Source organism: Apaloderma vittatum, unplaced genomic scaffold (genome assembly GCF_000703405.1).
Source record: "Apaloderma vittatum isolate BGI_N311 unplaced genomic scaffold, ASM70340v1 scaffold2986, whole genome shotgun sequence".
NCBI classification, from domain to species: domain Eukaryota; kingdom Metazoa; phylum Chordata; class Aves; order Trogoniformes; family Trogonidae; genus Apaloderma; species Apaloderma vittatum.
Window position 1 is genome coordinate 22,339 of NW_009722137.1, and position 23,980 is coordinate 46,318.

Here is a 23,980-nt window from a genome sequence, read left to right on the forward strand (position 1 = left end):
GGCATTCTTCAAAGCACCTTAAAAGGCAACTAAACCAGATTCTCCACTTGATTGCCCATGGGTGGGATCTTCACTGCCTGAAGTCAGGTGTCCCATCTATGCTGTTTACAAGGGATCTTTCTATAACCAAAAGGCAACACATTCTTCTTAACATGTGATGATTCTCTTCTGCCTGCATTGACTAAGACTAATTGACACATATGGCGACATCTATATTATTAAACTAAACAAGACCAGGAGCAGGACTCGCTAACGTCAGTGGCAAGTGGCAAGACGAGGCTCCCATTCAGACATCAAGAACCTCTTCCTTTGCAGAACAGAGCAGACATACTGCTGTGAGTGTTCCCTGGCACATGCCCTCCTCTGAACCATGGCCAGTGGACCTGACTGGGATTTAAACTCTATCAGGGGGCAATTGCACGTTAGGCATTGTTGTTCAGTTTAATAAATAGATGTAGAGTAGGTTAAAGCAGTCTAACTAATTTTTGGATGGAGAAAATTAGGCCTGGTCAGCTCCATCTCACGCTGATTCCTCTTCTTAACTGAGGACAACATCTTATTTCATGTGTACTGGATCATGATGGTTGGCCCTAGGAATTTTCTTGTGGTCAGGACGCAAGTTGCAGCAGAGACAATAGTACTTCCTACGCCTCCCAATTCCCACTGCTGCCATACTTGTACCAGAAGCACGCAGTTTTCAGTTGCTTATGGATGAAATCACTTATTTACTTAGTTTTTCTATTCACTACTGAATCTGAACTTCAGGAAGGAAGAGGACTTGGAGGATCTGACCTGAATTTTGCATTTCTTCTTGAATATATTCTATGGCTTGATCAGTTCAAAACTATAGGTAAACTTGTGTAGGCAGTAAACAGAAAAACACACAGTAAAAAACAAATATCACTTGCAGATCCGGCTCCTGCGTTTAAAGTAAAAATGTACTATCCCTATATAGCAGTACTACTGCAACACAAGATTTTAAAATTTAAATCCAGAAGGTGAAAAAATAACAATGGTGTGCTTAACACTGTCACATGAAACTTAGATTAAATATGTCAGTTTAGGAACATCATCAATGAAACAGGTAACACTGTGAAGAACACTTTAACATGGCAATTGTATGACTATACAAAGTAAAGTTACATCTTGTTCAGTGTTTTTAGTGTCATCAGGCTTTTTTAACGTCTTCAAAAAACATGAAGGCAACGCTGTTTTCTAAAATCTGCCCAAACTACATACGATTTTTATTACCTTCTCAGTGAGAATGCATGAAATATGAAACAGCATATCTGTAGACTTTCCTACATCCCAAGAATCCTGATTAGCAGGTTGTCTCTTAGTGTCAGCTGTACTTCTGACACTATTTTTCATCTTTCATGTATAATTTAGGAAGAAAACAGTGTGTTTCACATGATGTATGTGATGTTGTTGTAAACACTAGAGTTCTCTCAAATATGATGCATGTGGCAAGGGAAAGGTAAAAAAAAAGCACCTTGGGCTGACTGTAAGTGCTGTAGAGGAAGGACACCAGAGTGGGTGAAGGAGTCTCGATATACATTCTGAAGTATGAAATTCAGACATAAGAATGCAGACTGTGCTAAAACATTCTATGTAAATCTGTCTCTGAGTTGGGATCTCAAAAAAGAAGTTTTAACAGGAAAACAATTTTTAAAAAAAAGGATTTTAAATAGCAACATGAAGTTCAACATAATTTAAAATGTCAATATGAATCTTTATAGCAGTGCAACAGCTGTAACAATAGAACAGCAGTTGCAATGTTTAGTCAGACAAATACTTTACAATTACAATCTACTAGCAAGGAGAGAAATTCATCTGACATGTGAAGCAGGTTCTCATGGTTTCGTGATACTGGCTAGGCAGAATTTGATTCTGCTGTGGGAATTAAATAGAACTGAGTAATTATTGAGAATTCTTGCCTATTTCATAAATATATTTAGCATAACAAATAATGGGGCCACATAACTTTGTTTAGTCCTTGTAGTTTTCCTTCAACTTTTCAGTTTCTCTCTTACCTATTATTACTTTAAATGTCTCAGAAGTTTTTATACTGTCCATATAAACACTACCAGAACCACACAGATAAATTTATTTACTTACTGAAGGCAATTAGCACACAATTAGGATACAGCTCCTTGTCACAAAAAATGTTTCCTATTCATTGAAACACTGCTTTCCATAGTCATCAAAACGTATAAAAACAAAACTGGCCTTCACTTTTCAGATCCCTGTCATCACGACAATGTGAGTTTAATCCTGTTCCCATTCAGGTCAGTTCAGAGAAAGAAATGACTTGGACTTCAATGGCAGCAATAAACTGTTTATGAACGTCAGCATAGCACATGCCTTTTTCCTAACACTTCAAATGCCTTAGCCTATCGAGTGATTTGAATGCTACTTACGTGTTTTATCTTTGCATCAAAGGTATTTCTGCTGAAGCTGGCTCTGCAAGTGAGGTGCTTCACTATCTGTTTGCAGGCTTCAGTCTTCCCAGAACCACTTTCTCCACTGCAAGATGACAGGCAAGAAAGAGAGGGGCGAATCATGGTTATTTTCACATTTGATAAGCTATTTATAGTCTCTGCTAGCTCTGTTTGAATGGATTTATAATATCTCAGTCAAACTTTCATTTCAAATAACAGAAGGTTTATGGGTGGCAAATAATAAAGAACAGAACATAGAAGACTGGCTGTCTGTGTTCCTGAGGTTTGTCAGAGCTGTCAGGCTATATTGTCTTGTACCACAAACCAAGCCAATCAAATCTAAAGCTTTCAAGACATTTTGAAGGTATTTATAGCAAAGATTCTTTTGCAGATGGGAAAATATTAATGTGATAATGATGGGAGTCAGAAGGAAAGGCAAGCGTAGAATACAATAGGAAGAAGGGAAAGGAAATAGGAAAGGAAAGGAAGGAAAACAAAAAAGATGACTGATTTTACAATCTGCAGTGCAAGACACTCTGACTTCAGTGATCCTGTTTCACTTAATTTCTTGTTCATGATGTGGAATAAATATTCCAAAGAATGAGAATCTCTAAGGGGGAAAATGAGCAAAGAAAACAAAGTAACAGGCAATATGAACAGTGAAGGTGGGAGTAATAGAAAAGTGGAGGGTTGGAGGAAGGAAGCAAGCTTGATGCACTGTAAAGATGGAGAAGGAAGGAAAAGAAACAGAAGAGACATATTATAAAATTAGTGAAGCCTGACTAAGAAATTAATGAAAGAGTTTCTTATTTGAATTATAAGAAGCTGTTTTCTTTATAGACAACTGTACCAAACAAAAAGTAATTTGATGCTCCTCCTTCCTTTATTTGCTTGACCAAAATTAAAAGGCTGTTTCTACAACAGCCGGTTAGATTTTTCACAAGTATGATGGCCATGCTGGCTGGTCAGTCTGTTATCTGTATAGTTCAGTTTCTAAAAACAAAGACAGCGTAACACAGTATCTGTCTGACCATGGCTTTATCTATTCAAATCTCACTTCAAAGGAGAAGTCAATTAAATAGGGGAAGAAACAAAAGTGGGAAGGGCAAAAAGATCTCTGCACTAATTTAATTTCATTCAACTCTCACAGGACATACATGCATCTGTATGTCCTAGGCGACAAGACAGATGTTTCATTACTATAGCAGTATCAAATTGCTTTTATCTATGTTGCTCATGTTTCTATAATGAACTGGAGTCTGACCCTGGCTTCAAACTCCTGTTGGCATCAGTGGGAGTTTTGTGGTTCAAGACTGCAAAGGTTTGCAACCTTGATATATGTTATGCAAAGACCTCAAATAACAGGTCACAAAGTCGTATCTGAACCAGGTAGTAGAATGAAAGAAACCATGTGAAGTCAAGGAGGTCACTGTCAAAGCTAATATGAAACTACTATTGTCATAGAATTGACAAGGTGCTCCATAAATGCAGTAACTCTTTCTCAGATCTTCAGCTTCTGACTTTCTGAAAGAGTTTCAAAAGTCAGATGACACTTCATGTCACCCTCTAAAATCTGCACCCTCTAAAATCTCTGCACTCTTAACAGTGACGTCACTCTCCAAAGGCTAATTGTACCATGCTGTCTGTGTTCTTAAGGAGAAGCATTAGCCTTCTGCCTTTATAATGGTAGTGTCGAAATCCCATGTTCCTTTGCCTGTTATCACTAACAAGAACAGAAAGAAGCGAAACAGGGCATTACTCCTGTGATACTCCTCCCCTATAGACATTTCATAATCTTGTAAACTACAGATCTTATGCCTGTATTACCAGAAAGTCAGCAACCTTACAGACAGAGACAAGTCTATCTCTCACCACCCTTCCTACAGCCGTCCAGTCCACTGGCACCCGTGTGTCATGATGATGAAATGATTTTGTCCCTCCACAACGGACTTAACACAAAATCATGGCTGCAACCTGTTATCCGTGTATCACAAGTTACCAATAAGTTTAGCAACAGTGTCTCTTTCTCTGAAGCTGAAACAGCTTTGAAGTTTAGTACAGTTACAGTTACAGATGATGCCACTAAGCAGAAATGGTCATGGATGGTTTAATATCAGATTTGAAATAATTCACAGTTTGTAACAACTCACAGCTTGCCCATTGTATACTGGCCTTTATATCCAGCAGATGAATATTTGTATCATTTTGAGGGCTGAAGAAGATTTACAATTTATCAAATTGTAGTATTTAATTATTTTTTTTGCTTAGGCCCAACCTCAACTGCCAAAAAATTATTTCTTTAACAGAAGGCTTTTTTAGGATTAACAGGGTGGGGTTACTTTTAATTTTTAAAAAAATCTTTCTTACAGCTGGAGAAAGTAGGGAGGACACAATAAATAAGAAATGCTAAAATAACATTTGATGTGCCTTTGATTGTTTTCGAGCATTGCAAAGCAGGCATGCAAATTATAATTAAAAATAGAAAAATGCCCTTTTAAACAAAGGAACTAGAGTGTTTATCATGAGTTCCACCACTTAACAATTAATTTTTTTATTTTTTTTAATAAAGCTATGTTTAAAAACTACGACCCAGGACAACACAGGACCATGCAAACATGCACAAAGTTGAGAGTTTTTGTCCCTCCTTGAGTATTTCTTCTCGAGATTGCTGTTTCCTAAACATTGTAGTGATACAGATACAATGATTTGACACTCCCAGCTCAACTGTTAGTTTTACAGTGATTGACATTTGTTCCACAGTGACAAAGGAACTTGTCAGCTAAAGTGGTTGCTAGAGTTTAGTTCAGGGGTCAGAATTCACCAGAATTTGGTTGCTGAAAGAGAGAAACAATGTCACGTAGTCGTTCTATGCATTCCAAAGGGTTTTGTTCACTCCTAGTGAAATACATATTGAAGCACTGAGAAAGAAAAGCTATGGTAAAGTTTTAATTGTTGATATTACTGTTTGGAACATTTGAGGCAATAAATAATTTTAACAATGATTAAGTAATTGGGCACCTTGAAGCAGATCTTACTTATTCCGTTTCCTTTGAGATTGAGTAAAATTTCTTGTAATGTCTCCACTGTCCAAAATATATTTGCTTTAATAATTAAATTCTCCTTAGAGAATAATTCCCCTTCTCTGTTTAAATACTTGTTAGATCACAATATTTTTTTTAAATGTAATTTACACTATAATTGCTGGTTTCCTATAACTTTTATTTGGACTGCCTTATCAAGGTGGAAGATAAGTTAGCACTGCAGCAGAGAAACATTCTTCTGCACTAAAATTTCCTTAGAAGTGAAAGCAAAGACGGCTTATTTCACAGATAAGTAAGGTTAAATTACAGACATTGTACTCCAAGAGAAAGGAAAATGGACAGAGAATTTGAAACCCCATGCTCACCACAGACTTTAGGCAAGCTCTACTAAGGTTTCTCATTTTTTCCTCCTTTGGCTTTCTAGCTTTCCTATATAACTACTGGATGGAGTGCCTGCTTCCTAGTATTTATTTATTAATATTTTGTAAATAAAACCTTAATTAAAACTCTGACCTCTTCAAGTTAAAATAATATGAATAATAAGAGAGAAATAAACTGTTTTCAATAACACATTCAAAGCTGAAATTGTTAGGAAAAAACCTCAATTTGAAGTGTGAAAATATGAAGATGTGTGAAGCAAATGACACGAGATGTTCTACAACCAGGAGAACTTAAGAAGCTACATCCTGTAAATCCACTGCACCATCTCACTCTTCTGCTATCCTGTGGGCCTATAAATCATCTGTTTAGGGGAAAATCTGACAAAATATAAAACAAGTAAGGAGGAACATACCTGTCACTTCAGATCATACAAGTGACAGGGTTTTATTGTCCGTGCTTCATTCTCAATTCTAACCAATGGTACCACGTTCAGAAGCGCCGGAATAGTTAGCAAAACAAACAAAACTACTCCTGTAGTATTTGAACTATAATCGGAAACTATAATCAGAAAGGCTGGAAAATCTCTGACAGATTTGTTCATATAAGATTTTCATCAGTTTTAAAGGAAGGTTTAGATCAGCATAGATATGTGGCTGTTTTGTATGAAGTTCTGAAACCAATTTCTTTTTTGTACTACCTTAAAATGCGAGCTTTACTACTCCAAACTCCATTTTGATAGTAAGATATATCCAGGGAAGACAGAGTAAACTTGAAAACTTTTGGGGGGACAGAGTAACAACTTTCTTCTCAATCTGCAGAGTACTTAAGCAAGACACTGGGTTTTGCTCCATGACTGTTGTATCCTCAGTAGTGATATCTGTAACTAAACAACCCATCATGTTAACTGGAAAATTTATTTCTGAAGTAAACTAAATACAAAAGTATCTTTCTAAATAATTGTTTATTATAAATAGGATGTCCAAATCCACTACTGTGCTGCAGTAGCCCATTGCACTTATTATATACTGAGTTATAATTAAAAAAAATAAGATAATTAACTTGAACAGAATGCCCATGGTGATGCTAAACTGAAGAATTCAAAATCTTTCCAGGCATTCTATTTTAAAAGATGAAGATTTCTCTCTGTTTCAGAGCATTTGGCTTAAAAACGCGATTTATACCTCAACAAAACCATCGGATGTTGTCATTCCTGGCTGCTAACATACACAAAATTATAACACCTCATTTAATATATTCATTATGACTTTTTGATTCACCAAATTAGCCATCGGCATCCTGTACACCATCAGCTTGCTTGACTAAGGATACTTAGCTTTTAACAAGCCTAGAAATTATTCCTATGCTTCCTAGACAGCTCTTTAGTTATCTTCTCTGCACTCAATGCATTTTTACATCCTGAGCAGCATAAGCAAAAGGAAGCTAATTATGACAAGTTCATCTATGGGCTATTTAAGAGTGTAACATAATTTTATTTTATTCTGTAGTTTCCATATAAAGTTTATACAAAGCCAGCTTTTGGTGTTAAGCACACATAAGTGATGGTGGCCTGCTATAAGCTAAAACTAAGTGTGAAAAGCTAGTAGTAAAATCTTCAACACTTGGGCAAAATGTTTTTCTGCTGTGAAACCCTCCATTTCAGTGAGTGAACACTTGACCTGATGTAAAAAGACTGAATATAAATGAAACTTAAAGAAAAACTTGCAATATTGTAACCCCGTGGTGGAAATTAAAGCTTCAGAAGACAAGAAAGTAAAGTGTGAAAAGACAGAGGAGGTGGAAAGACTGATCTAGATCATCCTTAGAGCTTTAAACGATTTTTTTTTTCCTTTTTCAATCAACTCAATAGCAAAGACTTAATAAGATGTTTAGGGGAATAGATAGCAGCAGGAAAAGACTGAAGTCAGAAAGAAAACAGAAGCAGGCAACATTAAAATGAAATAATAGTAAGTTTTTTCCTAAATTTTGAGATGAAAACAGTTTAAATGGGACTTTATGAAAGTTCTGCAAAAAAATTGTAAGAGGCTAAAGTGCAATTCTAAAACTTTGTTAAAACATGATGATATATGTGTGTTTTTGCAATGGAAACTAAGTATTGACACAAAAGTTTGCAGAGGAATGCCTTCCACTAGCAGTATGAAATAATGTTATACTGAGGGCCCTACCTCAAATCTCTGTTAAATCTGCATTTTGTAAGTGTAAAGTTTTTTATATAATGCAGAGGTCAAACCAGAAAATTGTAAACTTGTTTAACTTATAAATTAGGGATGACCAAGCATTTTTACAAGAAATAATCCTAATTACATCCCATTTATAAAGAATCTAGCAATGATAGACGTATTTGGAGCTTTGAGTGGTCCACCTAACACATTGTCTGCTCCTTTGTGAACGATCTGCTTGTTATTGAAGCACTTTGTCATTGATACCTTTGTATAATAATTTATGTACTGGTTGATTCATTTTACAAGACAAAAAAGTATTATTTTTTTTTACGTTGTCTGCTTTGCTGCTTGGGGAGAGCCATCATCCTGCACGAAGCAAAGGAAGAAGATAAAGCAGAGAGCCGATACGTTAGAGAAGTCCAATTAACAATAGACAAAAAAACCCCTCATGTACAGCAAAAAAAGTTCGGCAATTCCATTCCTATAGTGTCTTTAGGCACAGAAAGGTAAATGTTAGGTGATGACTCTACAAAAGGAAGATTTTTTTTTCCTCTGGCACAAGCCCAGGCTGTTTCTGCAAGCAATAGAGTGGCACTCTGAGAACAGCCTTACTCATGACAGAAGTGATGACTTTTTACTAGCTTGATTTTTGTGCTCAGGGGGAAGCCACAGCAGATCTGCAGCTACAAAACCTTTCCCTGTGATCACAGGAACACTCACTGCCAAATCTGTGTTGTCTGCTCCCAAAGGAAAGGGTGGACTCTCTGCTTCCATATATTTAATCGCTATCACTGTCAAAATCATTTCTGTGAAGTCAGGAGACTGCAACCGTATCTGGCTAAGGATACAATATAGAAATGATCTGTTCGAAGAGCCTCTACTCTAAACATACTGCTAGAGACAAGCAGCTAAAGAAGATTAGTTAAAAAAAAAACACACAAGAAAACAAAAAAACGAACAGATGAAAGTTGCATAAGAGAAAAAGAAAAGTATAATAGCTATGACCAGCAGCATATACAATAAGCACAACTACTCATTGATGAATGTCTAATCTATAAAGATTCTGGTCTCACTGATGAGAATTCGCAATACTCTGAGAAAGTATGTTCTAAGCAGGCTGGGTACAGAAATGTCAAAATCCTGGATTCCCATCAGGTTTAAGCATGAAAGAAATAATGTTCTAAGAATCTGCCCTGCCAGAAACAGTGAATCTCTCCTGAACACACACATGGGCTGAAAGTTGAAGTAGCATATTAAGGTCAGAAAGTAGAGTCTCATAATTTAGCAATGGTTTCAAGACTTTGGGTGTAGGGAGCTAAATTCCAGCTTCAGGTGTCTTCACCTTTTTATCATTTCTTGGGAAAATGTGGGAGGTAAAAATGACTAGACTAAGAAAAACAGTATCATTAAGGGCTATGCTGCGTGCAGAATTCATTCCAATAGTAAGTGTCCAATAAAAAAATAATTAATGAATCATTAGTAATGACCACTAAGCTCATGAGAAGTATCTTTCTGTAATTAATCTTCAGGAGAAAAAAAATATATCTGAAAAGCATTGCTGATAGAAAATAAAAGTGTATCTCCACAAAATAAACAACCTGCAAAGCCTGATGAAGATGACAGGATTAACAGGAATACAGGTACATTTTCTGGTTCATTTCTAGTGGGTAGCTTGATGTAGTGAAAATCAGAGTCTTCTCTAAAGAAGCTACTGCTTATAACAAATGAGAACTTTTCAGGAAGAATTCAGATGAGAGCTATATATACTTCTCTGACAGTTAATAGTTAAACTTGATATATTCTGAGAATTGCAGATGAAAAGTAAAATACTGGTATGGGACTAAATCTCACATCAAATCATAACACGCACATCAAAACAGTAGTCTCTTCTCATGGAAAATCTTTACAATAAAACTAAAGCATAATTATGTTTATAAATTATACTGTCAAATTACACTATGAAATATTATTGTCATTAAAAGTAAATTAGACTTACAGATTTGAGGGGTTTATTCTATAATTGCATCATGTTTCACTTGCTAATGATGACAACAGAAAACAAAAGTGTACTTTCGGCGTGCAATTCCAAGAGTGCTCGTAGGCCAAGGGAATTCGTGAGATTCATGCATATCCACAGCAATAATACACTTTCACTGGTTTTACTACTAATAACAAACAAAACTAACACCCTTTCAGTTTGGTGTGGCTATTTTCCTACGTAGCATTCTGATACTCCTCGTTGTAAGAGCTCTGACTTGGCCAGTGTCTCAGGCCAGCCATTCAAATATTACAGCCGCAGTAACCATAGCACTGGGATTCTAGGAACTGTTTTGTCTAGAACTACCAAAACTTCCTCTGGCTGATAGCTAATGTTGTTTCACAGAGGAAATAGAAAGAAAGCAGAAATCCATTTTCAACACACCCACAAGTTCATGCACACACACACACACGATGAGGTGACTGCAAGGGGCGTAGATGAATAACTGGAGTTACATCATGGATATTTTTCAGTTGATGATGGAGACTACTATTATTATTATTGTTATGCTACTGGAAATTTCCTGTATCACCTTTACTTTCCAGACATTATTTAGATTCTACCAGTGGATTAATATAAGGAAAATATCCCATTTTTAACAGCTCTTCATGAACTTCTGAAAGATCTCAAATCCCTTCTCAGTGCTAGCAGAAGAGTTACAAATAACTGTGCCTAGCTGTTTTGGTTGAGTTGCAGCTATACTTACCTCCCACTTCAAATTACCATATCCTTTCCTTCCAGTTCCCATTTTCACAAGTGACCTTTAGAACTAATTAATTATCCATATGAAGGGTACTTTCGGACAGCATATCTACGGGTTGCCTCGATGGGATATGCAAATGTCTTGCCAAGTGCTGATGCTATCAACAGAGCACTCTCATGTCACGCTCTCCCTCTCAGGTCACTCATATAAAATACGCTACAATGGGCTGGGCACGGATCAAGACAGGGGCTTAACATATGCCTTGACACCCTGATACGAAATCACTGGTAGCAACTATTCCCTGATACCAAAGACATTATTAGGTGCAGAATTCTTCATGTACCACTAAACAACACTTAAAACTTGGCAGTTAGCCTTTTTCTTGAAGTGTCAGTAAATATTTTCTGCCTCTTCCCCGTCTACACTTACAGATAACCTCACAAAGGTATTAATCAATGAACATTGTCTCAAATTTCTACTCTGAATAAAATGCTAAAAACAGTGTCTTAGGATATTTCTTATTTCTATCAAAATTATTATAACTAAACATGGGTTAAAATATATGAGAAGATAATATGAATGCACACTAATGATTTCCTAATACTTCTTGTACCTCTCCTTAAATGTCACTGCTCACCGGATAAATAACTATTCCATTCTGATTTGGTTATAAAAAGGTTATCATTTATTTAAACCAATCAACGGTCAGTTCTACACATAATTAATTTATTATTTATAATTTAGGAAGTTCTAAACTACACTTTTTAAAAAAAGTATACTTTTATAAGAATGTCCTGGTCATTGATTTTTACTTTCCAGCGCAGTCTTTTCTCAGAGGCTGCACTTTCTGAATGTTTCTGCAGACAATGTGTGCTACTGGCAGTGATAACACCTGATGTTTACAGTTACTGCCTGGGACTGGGATGCAGAAAGGCTCTTGCTGATACTTATTCCTACAGTGACCAAGGCCACTGCTGGCTCTTGTGTGCCACGCTGGGGGTGCCAGGTAGTAAAGGGGCGTCACAAGGAAGTAAAAGGTTGCACCTCTGGGGGGTAATAGGCAGGACAGGTGACCAATGAGAGTATTCCATCCCATATACGTTATATTTGGTATAAATTGAGTGATCACAAGAGTTTCTATTTTCCTCTTCTGCAATGGCTGGTGTCCAGGGAGGACTCCATCTGACCTCCTGCTTTTGATCCAGATCCTGAGTTCCCTGTATCCAGCTCCCTGTATCCAGCTCCTGCCGCCGCTGTGCTTGGGGCTTCCCCAGTAACTCCTGCTCTGCAGCACCAGTGGGGATTGCTATCGGGAGAAGAGTCAGGTTTGATATCGGACTTATATATAGTTGTATATAGTTCTTTATTTTTATAATTTCACTATTACTTCCATTACTGTTTCATTAAAGCTGTTCTAGTTTTCCTTCTCTAACTTGTAAGTCTCTGCCTCATTTCCTTCTCCTTCTTGTTTGGGAGGGGAAAGAGGGCGTTAGAGAGCATCTGTCCACATTTTAGTGGCTGGCCAAGTCCTAACCCATGAGAAAGAACCATTTAATTATAATACTTGGATGTATTTGAAAACTTAATATACAGAACTTCAAACACTCACAGAAGTCTATAGCTACATAAACAGAATGCAATATAAATGGATACATATGATTGCATTTATGCACTCGTTTTAACTCTTGTAACTCTAAACCAGCATTACTAGCTGCTTTTAAGTATCATATGCTCTCCATTTCATACTATTCAATGTATTCAATTTGCTTATAATTAGAGACGATTCAAGGGCAATTATAAGATTTATCAAATGGATCAGCTTTTATTTCTGGTCAAATCAAAATCAATCTTTTTTTCCCCCTATCTCCCATGAAGGTCTGCAAACTCTTTTACCAAATTCATTGCTTTCAGTTAAGGTGAAGGAAGAAAAGGGATTAACAGATTTTGGGATCAAAACTTGCAAGTGCATTCAAAGTTTCACCATGATAAAACTGGCATATTTGGACAAAAGTCTGTTTCACTGGAGATTTCTAATACATTTGTCCTTGCAAAAACACTGTGATTGAGGGAACTGGTTAAAGTCCTTTCTGAAGTTGGAGAGCTAAATAATAAACTCAGGACCATACAAACACGTGAGACAGAGTGGAAGCTACAATACAGATGCCCCAACTCAGAGCTTTATAATTTAATCAAGGACTTCCTCTTTTTCTTGTCATTAGATTATATTTCTAATCCTGATCTACATAGTATCAGCAAACACATAGAGCAGTTCTGACTTCTTTACCATTAACTCTTTGTTCCTAATTAGATGCAGATAGACAGAGTGGCAATTCCTCAAGAGAATATACGAGCTTGAGATGTAATTAAACCTTTTTCAGTTCTATTTTGCTCTAATGTATGATGCAGAGATCAGTACACAGAAAGAAATCAGTTGGAGGGGAACAGCTGAAAGGCAGGAGTTACAAATTAGTTAACAGAAAGATAAATTTTCACCTGAGGATAAAGCACTGGGGACGCTGCTCCTGGAATAGCATATGGTAAGCTCTTTCAGCACAGGAAAAGATGTGGGGAGGAAGAGAGGAACACAGTTTTCCAGAGTTACTTAAATAAAGTTGGGTGACCTGAAAAATTATAGAAGAGTAACATGGTCAATACATTTGAAACTAATTATGTTTCACCTCCCTAACCTGGAGTCTTTCATAAAGCTCTCTAAGCATTATGTGTAGAATCTCTGTATGTATATAAACAGTACCATTACAGTATCTATAAAGATTTTATTTAAATAAAACAAAGCTGTAATCATAGAAGATCTAATCAAGACATAAAATTAAATGTAACTAGAGGGCTCAACAATACTGGTCTGTGCACTGAGGAAAACAAAACCTGCTAAGTTACTTTTTTATATCTCATGTTTATAGTTCTTCAATGTCTTCACTTAAAAATCTTACAAAACAAAGTATGACCATCCTATGAAAAGTTAAAATTGAAACCAAAGGCTTAAGTTATGAACTAATTCATTTGTTCCATGGCAGAGCAGTCTCCCACAAACAATATCTCTGCAATATAGAATAACTTCTGCGATACATAAAGCTGGGAACATGCACTTTCCTTAAAGCTTAAGTATGAGTAGAACCAATTTTCTGCCACTGAAGTCTCAATTTTTTTCTGAGAATATCCTGGTGTTTGTTCAGCTAATATCAAACAGATTCTAGAAAAATTAGGTAGTCTGCTAATATCTACAATTCTGTTCTTTCACAATAAATCAATATAATAAAGAAAATACAGAATATGATTTAGATAAGATTGTGATAATATTTTCACTGCTTCATCCTGGTTTTAAAAATAGTATCTTGACCAATACATCTTCCTTTCTTTGAACAGCTAACCAACCACATACATGAAACAAAAATGCTAACTAATGAGCCACATCACAGAGCATGTCAGTGTCTACTGTGCAAATGACATCATTAATTTTTATTACTTTAATGTACAGTCTATCTAACTCTTAAGCTTCAGCATAATACCAGCTAAGATGCTGCAGCATATTCCATCATTTCAAAACCAGAGAAAACAAAGCTATTTTACATGTTTTCTTGATCAGCTGGGAAATATCTGCCTAATGCACAACACCATGCTGATGATAACGATGGAGTAAAAGCAACAAATAACCAAGGTGACTCCAGAAATTATAGGGCAATAAGTGTCTCACACTAAACTTTCTAAAAGAGATCTATCACAGGGAGTTCAAATATTCAGGAAGCATTTAAATATGTAAGCCTACCACCTAAATTATTTTTCTTTACAGTTCTTTCCTGGTGCACAAAATCACAAATCTAATGTAAAATACACAGTGACAGGAAAAAATATCATAATATAAAACCTTGGGTATGATGGATGATTTCCATTTCTGGAAACTAAATTTAGACTCCCAACTTGGAATCTGCTGCTCCTGCCACTGAATGTCACAGCATTTCTCCTTTTCAAACATACTACTACACACAAAGCCACGACTTAGCAACAGATTATAACTTGTTTATCAAATTCGGAACCCTCTGTAATTCTTGTAAGCTAAATAAACATATGTGAACACACCTGAACACAAAAGGCAGCCTGATCTCTGTTCAGTTATGTGATCTCAGCGCATCAATGAGAAAATAACAAAAAGATCTACACTGTAACATTTTAAAGAGACAATGCTTACCATGGTAGAATAAATAGGAAGTTCTTTAAATGGGTTAACAAGCAACAGTATATCACCAATGTAGGTCTGAAAAAAGAAGATATAATTGCTTTATTAAATAATAAATTAAATCTTTGAAAAGGCTAATAGTTTTCTTCCAGAAAGGACTTTTGGAAAAGCCTCTTAAATCTAGCTATCAACATATTAAATGTAATTGGTGAATTGAGAGCTTTCAACTTCCTAACTTTAAAATGAGATATAAATTTACAATTCAGACAGCATTAATTATTCCTTTTGTAATATAACTGAGTTCTTCCTAACGCAAACCATGCATAGAAGAATTACACTGCATATATTATTGGTAGATTATTTGAAAGCCAATTTTTAATTTACTGTTTGTTAACCTACAATTATGTAACATGCCTACCACATAAACAAGTTCCTCAAGCAATTTTTTGTGGGACAGATGACATAATTTAAAAATGCTATATTGATTACCCAGAACAGATACATTAAAATATGTTGCTTGTAGGATCAGACAGAACAATAAGTACATATATAAGTATTAATGCATGTGTATGTGTATATGAACATACCCATATGCACAGAGAAAAAAAATCCTGGCTATACTAAAATTAGTAAACCATACACTGATTGCAAAGGTTCCAAGATTATATTAATCAATATTTAAACACTCATATGTGAAACATATACTTAGATATAAGATTGTAGGTCACTCTTGCTGCTACACCTCTCACTCCACAGAAGTAGCTGCTGCTGTATTATGCTCTCGGCATGCAAAAATGCCAGAGCTCTGTCTCTGAAGAGATCAGACAGCAAACCATCATGTGAACAGGCTCAGCCATGCTAGTTTTTTTCAGAATGAAGTATTTTGATTTAGTGGAGCAGAAAACATTGCCTTTCATGGTAAATATACTATTTTTCTTTTGAAATGCAGTAATTTATTTCCACTCTCTCCCCCACCTTGAGTTCACTGTTCAGTTTTCCTGCAGAATGAAACTTTGTTAAGCTTCATGAAACACGAAATTGGAAGCGTGCAGTGCTAGGGAGGATTTTTGGTTTGGAATTGGGGTCCAAGGACTTTTCCTTTTAAGCCTGAGAACCAAATCACTCAAAGATAAAAACATTTTCAGCATTGATGGTGGCACTCTGCCAAAGTACAATGGCTGCTCTTGAGCAGAATACTAAGAGTCACTGCCTACAAATTTCCCTTAAGCTAAGGAGAATGTCAGAGCATAGTATAAGATTATCTCAGGTGAAATCTTCAATTTTTCAAAATGAAGGACAACTTTCTTTTTGCATGGATTCTTCTGAATTCAGTTAGTTATCTGTGTCTGGCATCTCTGAAAGTGAGATAAAGCAAAACAAATACGCAAAATAGGATTTGACCCATAATTGTAAAAAACCAGAATTTTTATTATCACTGGATGCCCTAACACCTGGAATTGAAGTTACTAGAATTTCAAAGGTATTCACAGCAACATGCCAATTCCCCACGCACCTGTAGTCTAAACAGTGTAGAACCATAGAATCATAGAATGACAAAATGTCTTAAGTTGGAAGGGGCCTTAGAGATCATCTAATCCAACCTCCCTGCCACGTGCAAGGATGCCTCTCAACTACATTAGGTTGCTCAAGGCCTCATCCAACCTGGCCTTGAACATCTCCAAGGAGGGAGCATTGACAACCTCTCTGGGCAATCTATTCCAGTTATTATTTCTGCTTTTCCCACAGGAACTTGAGAAATCGCAGGGCTTACACATATATATGTCCTGATGTATTTAAATATTAGTCATGAGTCCAGGGCAGGTTACTGTCCAGTAGTTACAATAGCAATCCTATTTTTCCTATTCTCTCATTTGTTCTTTTTTGAATGCTTACTACTGACAGGTGAATAGCAACTCACATATATCTGATTGTTATTGAAACGCTTCTGAATCTCGTAAAGCAGGCTGCTGTCTGTTAGCTCACTCAGAGAAGCCAGGTCATCATTTGGAGCTGGAGGCATTAGCTTGATCTAGAAAACAGAAATTAGAGAAATAAACTAACTCCACAAGCAATGATTGATACTGCAATGTTCTAGCCTAAAGTATAAACATAGATCACAAGAATTTATGGCGAAAAAAAATCATGAAGAAACTGGAAAGTTGCCACTCCTCACAAATAATTACACATAATTAATCATATGCAAAAGAATATAAAAAATTATTATCAATATTAAGGTGTATAATTGCATGTGTCTGATGGTGTCTTAAGAACACAGACCCCTACCAGAGTGCCATTTGCTACCCCTGCTCAAATTTGCTACCCACTAGCTCAAATGCAATTATCCTGCTCCCTTCATTTAAGTGTTTGTGGCAGAAGAAATTAAGGCTATAACTGTTAGTGCAGTTGTAAACTGTTTATTGTCCAGTATTTAACGAAGTTCTCATACTACTCTTCATCATTCTGTCAGGATTTTTCCTGCAGAATAGAAATAAGTTAGTAGGAAGTGGGAAACATGTCATCAAGGAGACTAGAAGAGATTCAGAAGCAGTTACATTAGCCAAAACTGGTGAATGAAATCAGTTTAACATTTTTGAGATTTAGGAGGAATAGTATAAGCTCTGCAACACATAGTGAATGTTAAGGAAACAACAACAACAAAAAAAACCCCAAACAGATCCAAAAGACAGAGTACAAGACAGAATAAAAAAAGAATCAGTAATAATGGATATTTGATTAAAGACAAAATAAACAGATACATTAAGCAGTGTTCTTGTAAATTAGGATCTACACTTAAAATGTAGGTTCATTCCTGTTTACATCACCTGAAGAAAAACATTTTTGCATGTTAGCAGGATACCTAGAAAGGGAATGCTTTCATGTGAACAATGGTAGAATTATTTGTATTGTTTATTCAGAGTTTACTAAAATATTCTCTCAGTGTCTGTTTTAAGGATGGACAATGAAGATGAAACTTCTTTGTTGCACTGCTCTGCTCAAGAGATAAAAGTAGACACTGCGCTTTCTTGGAGAACAACTCGTCATCCTCAGCCTCTGGCAGGCAGTCAGTGACAGAAGCAGTGAGCAGACTGGGAGATTTTGGAGGGAACGCAACGCGTGCTTCTGTCAAGAACTGTGGATATTGGTGTTTAACACTGGGGATCTGATCCCAAACTACTGAACTGTTTCCACAGAGTCAAGGTCTAGTTTAAAAATCACGATTCTCTGGGTTCTCCTCCTATATTTGTGAGAGCTGCACTGTGTGATATTGCTGAAGAATTTAGTCTTAATGAAATAAGACTAACAATCTCTCTTCATTTCAGTGTTTCAAGATTCCTGAAACACACACAAAAAACTCATTCACATGCAATATTTAGGTGACCATGAGCAAACACTAGGAAGTTTTTGGTCATAAACAAGCACATGTGATTTTGTATCTTCTCAAAATCATACATCTTTAATCTATCAACATTTTTCTTCTAAAAATAGGAGCACTGAATATCAGCATTAAAATATTCAATCAACAGTCATAAAACAGATGATATTTCTTATTCTAACAAGAGGAAACAAAAAATGAACACCAGATATCATAACCACAGAACAGCTAGCCCTTATGACATAAAGAAAAATCTTGTTATGTTCTGTTTAAATTTTTCACTAGCTTTACTCATATTCAAATGCTTTCGTGATACAAATAAAGTTACAAAATCTTGAAACAGTATCTAGCCTACAAAAAGAAGTACAAATATAAAGCATGGAATATCAGCTTCACACTTCATTTTTCACTGAATATTCTTATGGGTCCAAGGTGTTTGTCAGAAGATGACTGCTCTCACATTAGTACAAATCACGAGAGAAAACTCCTTTTATCTGTACTTAGTGCACATTTGACTCATGCTATGCCACTATGAACATTCTTCCTAGCTTCCAAGCTTTGTTATAGCCTTAGCCATCCTAATATTATACAGCTGCTTACAGCCCAAGCAAACTGTCATATAAATATTATACTTGGCTTTCAGTCACTTGCCCAACTCAAACTACTTCTGTCTGCATCTAAAACCAGTACCGAATAATGACAGACAAGCTCAGGGAACTGCAAAATTAATCCTAAGAAGAATTACATAGCATGTAATAAACTAAATTAAGCTGGTGAAGGGTCTAGATGTAACTGGTGTTGTTTAGCCTGGAGAAAAGGAGGATGAGGGCAGACCTTCTTGCTCTCTACACCTACCTGAAAGGAGGGTGTTGGTCTCTTCTCCCAAGTAACAAGTGATAGGACAAGAGGAAACAGTCTCAACTTGCACCTGGGGAGGTTTAGTTTGGGTATTAGGAAAGAATTCTTCACCAAAAGGGTTGTGAAGCATTTGAACAGGCTGCCTAGAGAATTGGTTGAGTCACCAAGCCTGGAGGTATTTAAAAGACGTGTGGATGTGGTGCTCAGAGACATGGTCTAGCAGTGGACTTGACAGTGCTAGGTTAACAGCTGGACTCTGACCTTAAAGGTCTTTTCCAAACAAAACGATTCTATGTATGAAGCCATAGCTCCTCACAGGTATATGTAAGCAGGGCTTGCAAGGCTCCAGCTTCCATTGAGTCTGCAGTACCTTTTACCTATGAAGGGCACGCTTCTCATCTTTTCTCTACTTCAAGTGCTGTAACTAATATTTTTGTTTATTGTAATGGCTCTGTCCTGGAGACTTTTTGGTAATATTGGGGACTTCAAAAAACTTCCATTTTGGGACTGATACAGTGATTGGAGAAAATTGAGGACCTCCACTTCAGTCTTTAATAATTCCCTTACTACTCCTCTAAAGACAAATAAATTCAGTAGATGACGCTTAAAACAAGTATATGAGGAAACAGGTAAACTCCTCACAGAAAGCTGTCTCTTTTTTTTATGAAGTCTACCAACAGGCAATAAATGATGACAACTATGGTACACGTAAACCTCACATGTATGTAACAACATGAATATTAGCAAGAGATTTTTCAATGTTTTTCCACTCGCACACTGAAAGAGGAAAGGCAGGCATCTAATTTGCCTTCCATCTGCAACAGATGTTGAAATAGAGAGATAAAGTAGCAACCCATAAAAAATTGAAGGAAAGTGTACCTGACAACAATATCCCCAGATGCACTAGGTATTTGGAAAAATTATTTAACCAAAAAGGTTTTCAAGCACTGTAACAGGCTGGTCAGTGAAGTGGTGGAGTCATCATCCCTGGAGGTGTTTAAAAGATGTGTAGATGTGATACTTAAGGATATGGTTTAGTAGTGGACCTTGCATTGCTGGGTTAACGATTAGACTCAATCTTAAAGGTCTTTTACAACCTAGAAGATTCTATGGTTCTATAGAGGTAGAAGGACAAGAAGGCAGTAGTGCTCAATTACTCTTTAATGATGCTTTCTATTTCCTTCTTTCTCCATAAAAACTGTAAAAAACCACCTCTCATTTCTCTAAGCCCAAAAAGTATTAAATGTACAACTGCAAAAGTGTAAGTATCTCAAGGAGATTATTTACTAAACTTAGCTAATGGAATTATTGTTTTTTACACGTAAAATGTACTTACTCCAACATCCAAACTGTGAAATAGGCCAGCTGAAATTTTTACGATGTACATTCGCACAGTCCTTATCTCACTGACTCATTTTTTTCAGAAGAGGTGCACTCTAAAATGGTGGAGTCTATCAGAGTGTTACTGTGATTATTCTTCTTTTTATTGTCTATTTAAAATATTTTTTCTTAAAATATTTGCATTTTCAGAATGTGAGTTTCAAACAAGACAAACACACACAGGTTGCCTGCCATATCTGCCTGTGCTTTTCTGTCTACCTGTTCTAGAGGTTTATTTCTTGCTGCATTAAAGTGAATGCAGATCTTTCTGTCACATGGAAGATGGCATTTCTTGCTCTTTTTGTTTTTAATCATGGCAGTTGGATGTAAGCCTGACTAGAAAACAAGAATTCTACTTGGAAAAAAACCCCATAAATTACATTTTGACTTTTGTTTTTGATGAATCACATTGGAATAGAACAAAATGAACAAAATACTTCCAAGAACTTTTTAAAGTGTCTTGTAGAGGGAAAGCAGATAAAAGACAGAAGACTGCGGCCTCCTTCCCTTGTTAGTCTGCTCGTCTGACTCATTGCGAGAAGAAAGCAGGCACAGCTCTTCACTATACTCCCTTGTGCGCTGTCAAAAGTCAAAACACCTGTGACACTGAATGAGCTTTTCTTAATCTATCTCTACAAAGACTAAAACTATGCTAGGCTAGAGACAAATGTCTTAATTTGTAAATAAAAGAAGGGTTCAGATTTGAGCTGCTCTCTGTTTCTCTGTATTTTCTGAACTGTTAGCACACTTCCTTGTGTGCTGGCCCATGCCAGTTAGCACTCATGTAGATAATACCTGGGTATCATTCAGCTCAGATGTCAAAGGTTACTTCCCAGAGGCAGTTTGGGCATGGCCTCACGTTTTGGGGAACAAAAGAGCTTTTTCTTATGGATGTGCACTGATCCAGAGAACAGGTCCTGGCTTGTTTTTATTTCATAATCTAGGTATAGCCAAGGATGCTGACTCTATAGATCAGTGGGTAGAAGTGTGAAGTGCTCAGTTAAATTCCAAGTAAGGAAATAAAAATCTTTTTCCATCAACCATTTTTTTTCTATGAAGTTTAGGATTTCCTGATTCAGCATTTTATTACAGACTCTTTGCATGAAAATTCACAGCTCAACAAGCAAATAAATCACATAGAAATAAGAAACACTAAATGCCTTAAAATTGCAACTGATTTGACTTGAGAGTAAACATTATTTACATTATTAATATCTTCAAATTCTTTATTATTAATATCTTCAAATTCTTTTCTTCTCATCTACTTTTCTGAGCATGCACATGATTTTTTCTATTTTTTCACCTCAATGCAGGTATCTGGCTGTCATACTGACTGCATGTTGCATATTTTTTAAGACACAAAAATAGCCATTATACAGTGTAAGTTCCAATATAATTACGCCTCTGGAAGTTATTAGTTTTTGAGACTTTTGTAATGCTAACAATGAAAATTCCAATTTATTCATTCCAATTACATATACTTAACAGCATTCCCAATCTGCTCATATAACAATCTCAAATTATTTTTATTTTTTTAAATACTTGTGTCACTGAAATAAGTACATGTTCTAGCTCTTACGTGTAATACTGTGATATACACAGTTGCCCCTTGTGCGTATGGTAAGTGATACTAGAACAATGAAAAGGGCATCAGGGAATTCTCTTATCACACAGTTCATATGGCCATCAATATGTAAACAAGAATTATAAGACAGAGACAAAATATTTTTTTAAGAAGACCCAATTAAGAAAAAGACAGGATTTAATTTATACTTGTTTGTATCATGAAGCACATAATTCCAGGCCAGTAATTTCAATCTGCTATCAAAAAAGTAACCTTCCCAGCTGAGAAGAAGAGAAATTGCCAACTGTGATAAAATTCTGGAAGTTATTCACACTGCTTTCTTTGTTTGGCAACACAGACCTTGACACTACAGTTGATCAAAGAACACATATTTACCTACAGAAAAGCAAAAGCTAATACAAGCCAAGAAAGACTCAAAATCCTTTATTGATATAGTATTTGCCCCTCATCTCTTATGCTTCATGTAACAAAAATCTTACTTCATGAGAAATAATATTTTGTTAAATCTCTTTTTCATAATTTTTACAATTAAACAAACCCCTGAAGCTACATATAAATTTGAGCTGTTAGTTTTCTCATAGCCAAAAAAGTTACGAGCTCTCTTTATTAAAAATGCATGTTTCAGATGTAATAAGATGAATTTTTTCTCTCTGATCCCCCAATAAAGGCCTAATCTGCTTGCCATATTGCCTAAGAATGTATGATATTTCTGACACAAAGCATACAAAACATCATGCTGATCTATTTCAATAATATATGAACATAAAATCCAAGTAATGATTCCACATATCCTACTGAAAAATTAAACAGAACATGATTACTTTGAGTGTAGTTTGGAACGCAACTGGTAAGAATAAAAGATAGTGAATCTCATTAGAAGTAGTATACCCAAGAGGTAGGGATAGCGGGAAGGAGCAGTTCAAAGCCTTTCTTTGTTATCAGCATTAAATAAAAATCTAATTCCCAAGATGTAAAATAAAAAAATACAAAAATACAATGTGTTTCTTGTAACATCTCTGAAACCTAAGATCTATATATTATATACAAAAGTATGGATATCGTATACCCACACCTAGAGTTCATAATGCATGGCCATTAGTACAGAATAAAATCCTCATAGTTCCAGGATCAAAATTATGTCACTTAAGGAAAAAACAAAACCCTAGACTTTCTTTTGACAAAATATGGGCATTCTTTAGTTTACTAGAATCAAACTGTTTGCTGAAGTGATTAAATTTTTGTGGCCAAAAAGAGCTAAAGCTCATTAAGCCCTCGCCAACTGAAAACATCTGTTAAGCTACAATTTTTTTTTAATGCAACAATTCACTTAAAAGCACACTGAAATAGCAGAGTTTCTAACCACTCTTCCTGTTAGTGCTGATTTCCCAGACAGGACTGTTCTTATTCTTCTCCAAGGCAGCATCACTCCTTCAGAACTGCAGATACTTGGCAAGGTTTGTTATTTTTACTGCTTCTTAAAGGCCATAAAATACATATTCCTTCTAGCTCATTTAGAGCAGAATTGCAGAGTGTTTTCAGCAGAATTTTTTCAGCTAATGGAGCTGGAAGACACTTAGCTTTAATTCTGTTGTGTTATCTTTGAATTGTAAGTATTGTGGGAAGTTCTGCTGAAGTATGGTGAAACAGTAGAAGGAGCTGGGTTTTAAAAATCTGTCCTGGGACCCTGAAGTGACTCTAGATCATGGTGGAGAGTAAAACTTCCAGCATGATGACCTCTGGTTGCTCTTTCTCAGCTGGAAGATTAGCTGTTCTTCTCCAATAGGTTTCTGTATATGTTTTACTACACAAAC

The 23,980-nt window shown here is 36.0% G+C and overlaps 1 protein-coding gene across 1 annotated transcript in view; it reads right to left on the reverse strand.

Moving 5' to 3' along the window:
• The window catches only part of LOC104275639 (unconventional myosin-XVI-like), a gene marked incomplete at both ends in the record, with an annotated part of 105,061 nt that overhangs the window by 9,443 nt on the left and 71,638 nt on the right, over positions 1-23,980 (reverse strand). The window contains 4 exons of the mRNA XM_009871647.1: positions 2,421-2,526; positions 13,278-13,405; positions 14,986-15,051; positions 16,892-17,002. Coding sequence (XP_009869949.1) covers positions 2,421-2,526; positions 13,278-13,405; positions 14,986-15,051; positions 16,892-17,002 — 411 coding nt within the window. The remainder of the gene's footprint in view (positions 1-2,420; positions 2,527-13,277; positions 13,406-14,985; positions 15,052-16,891; positions 17,003-23,980) is intronic.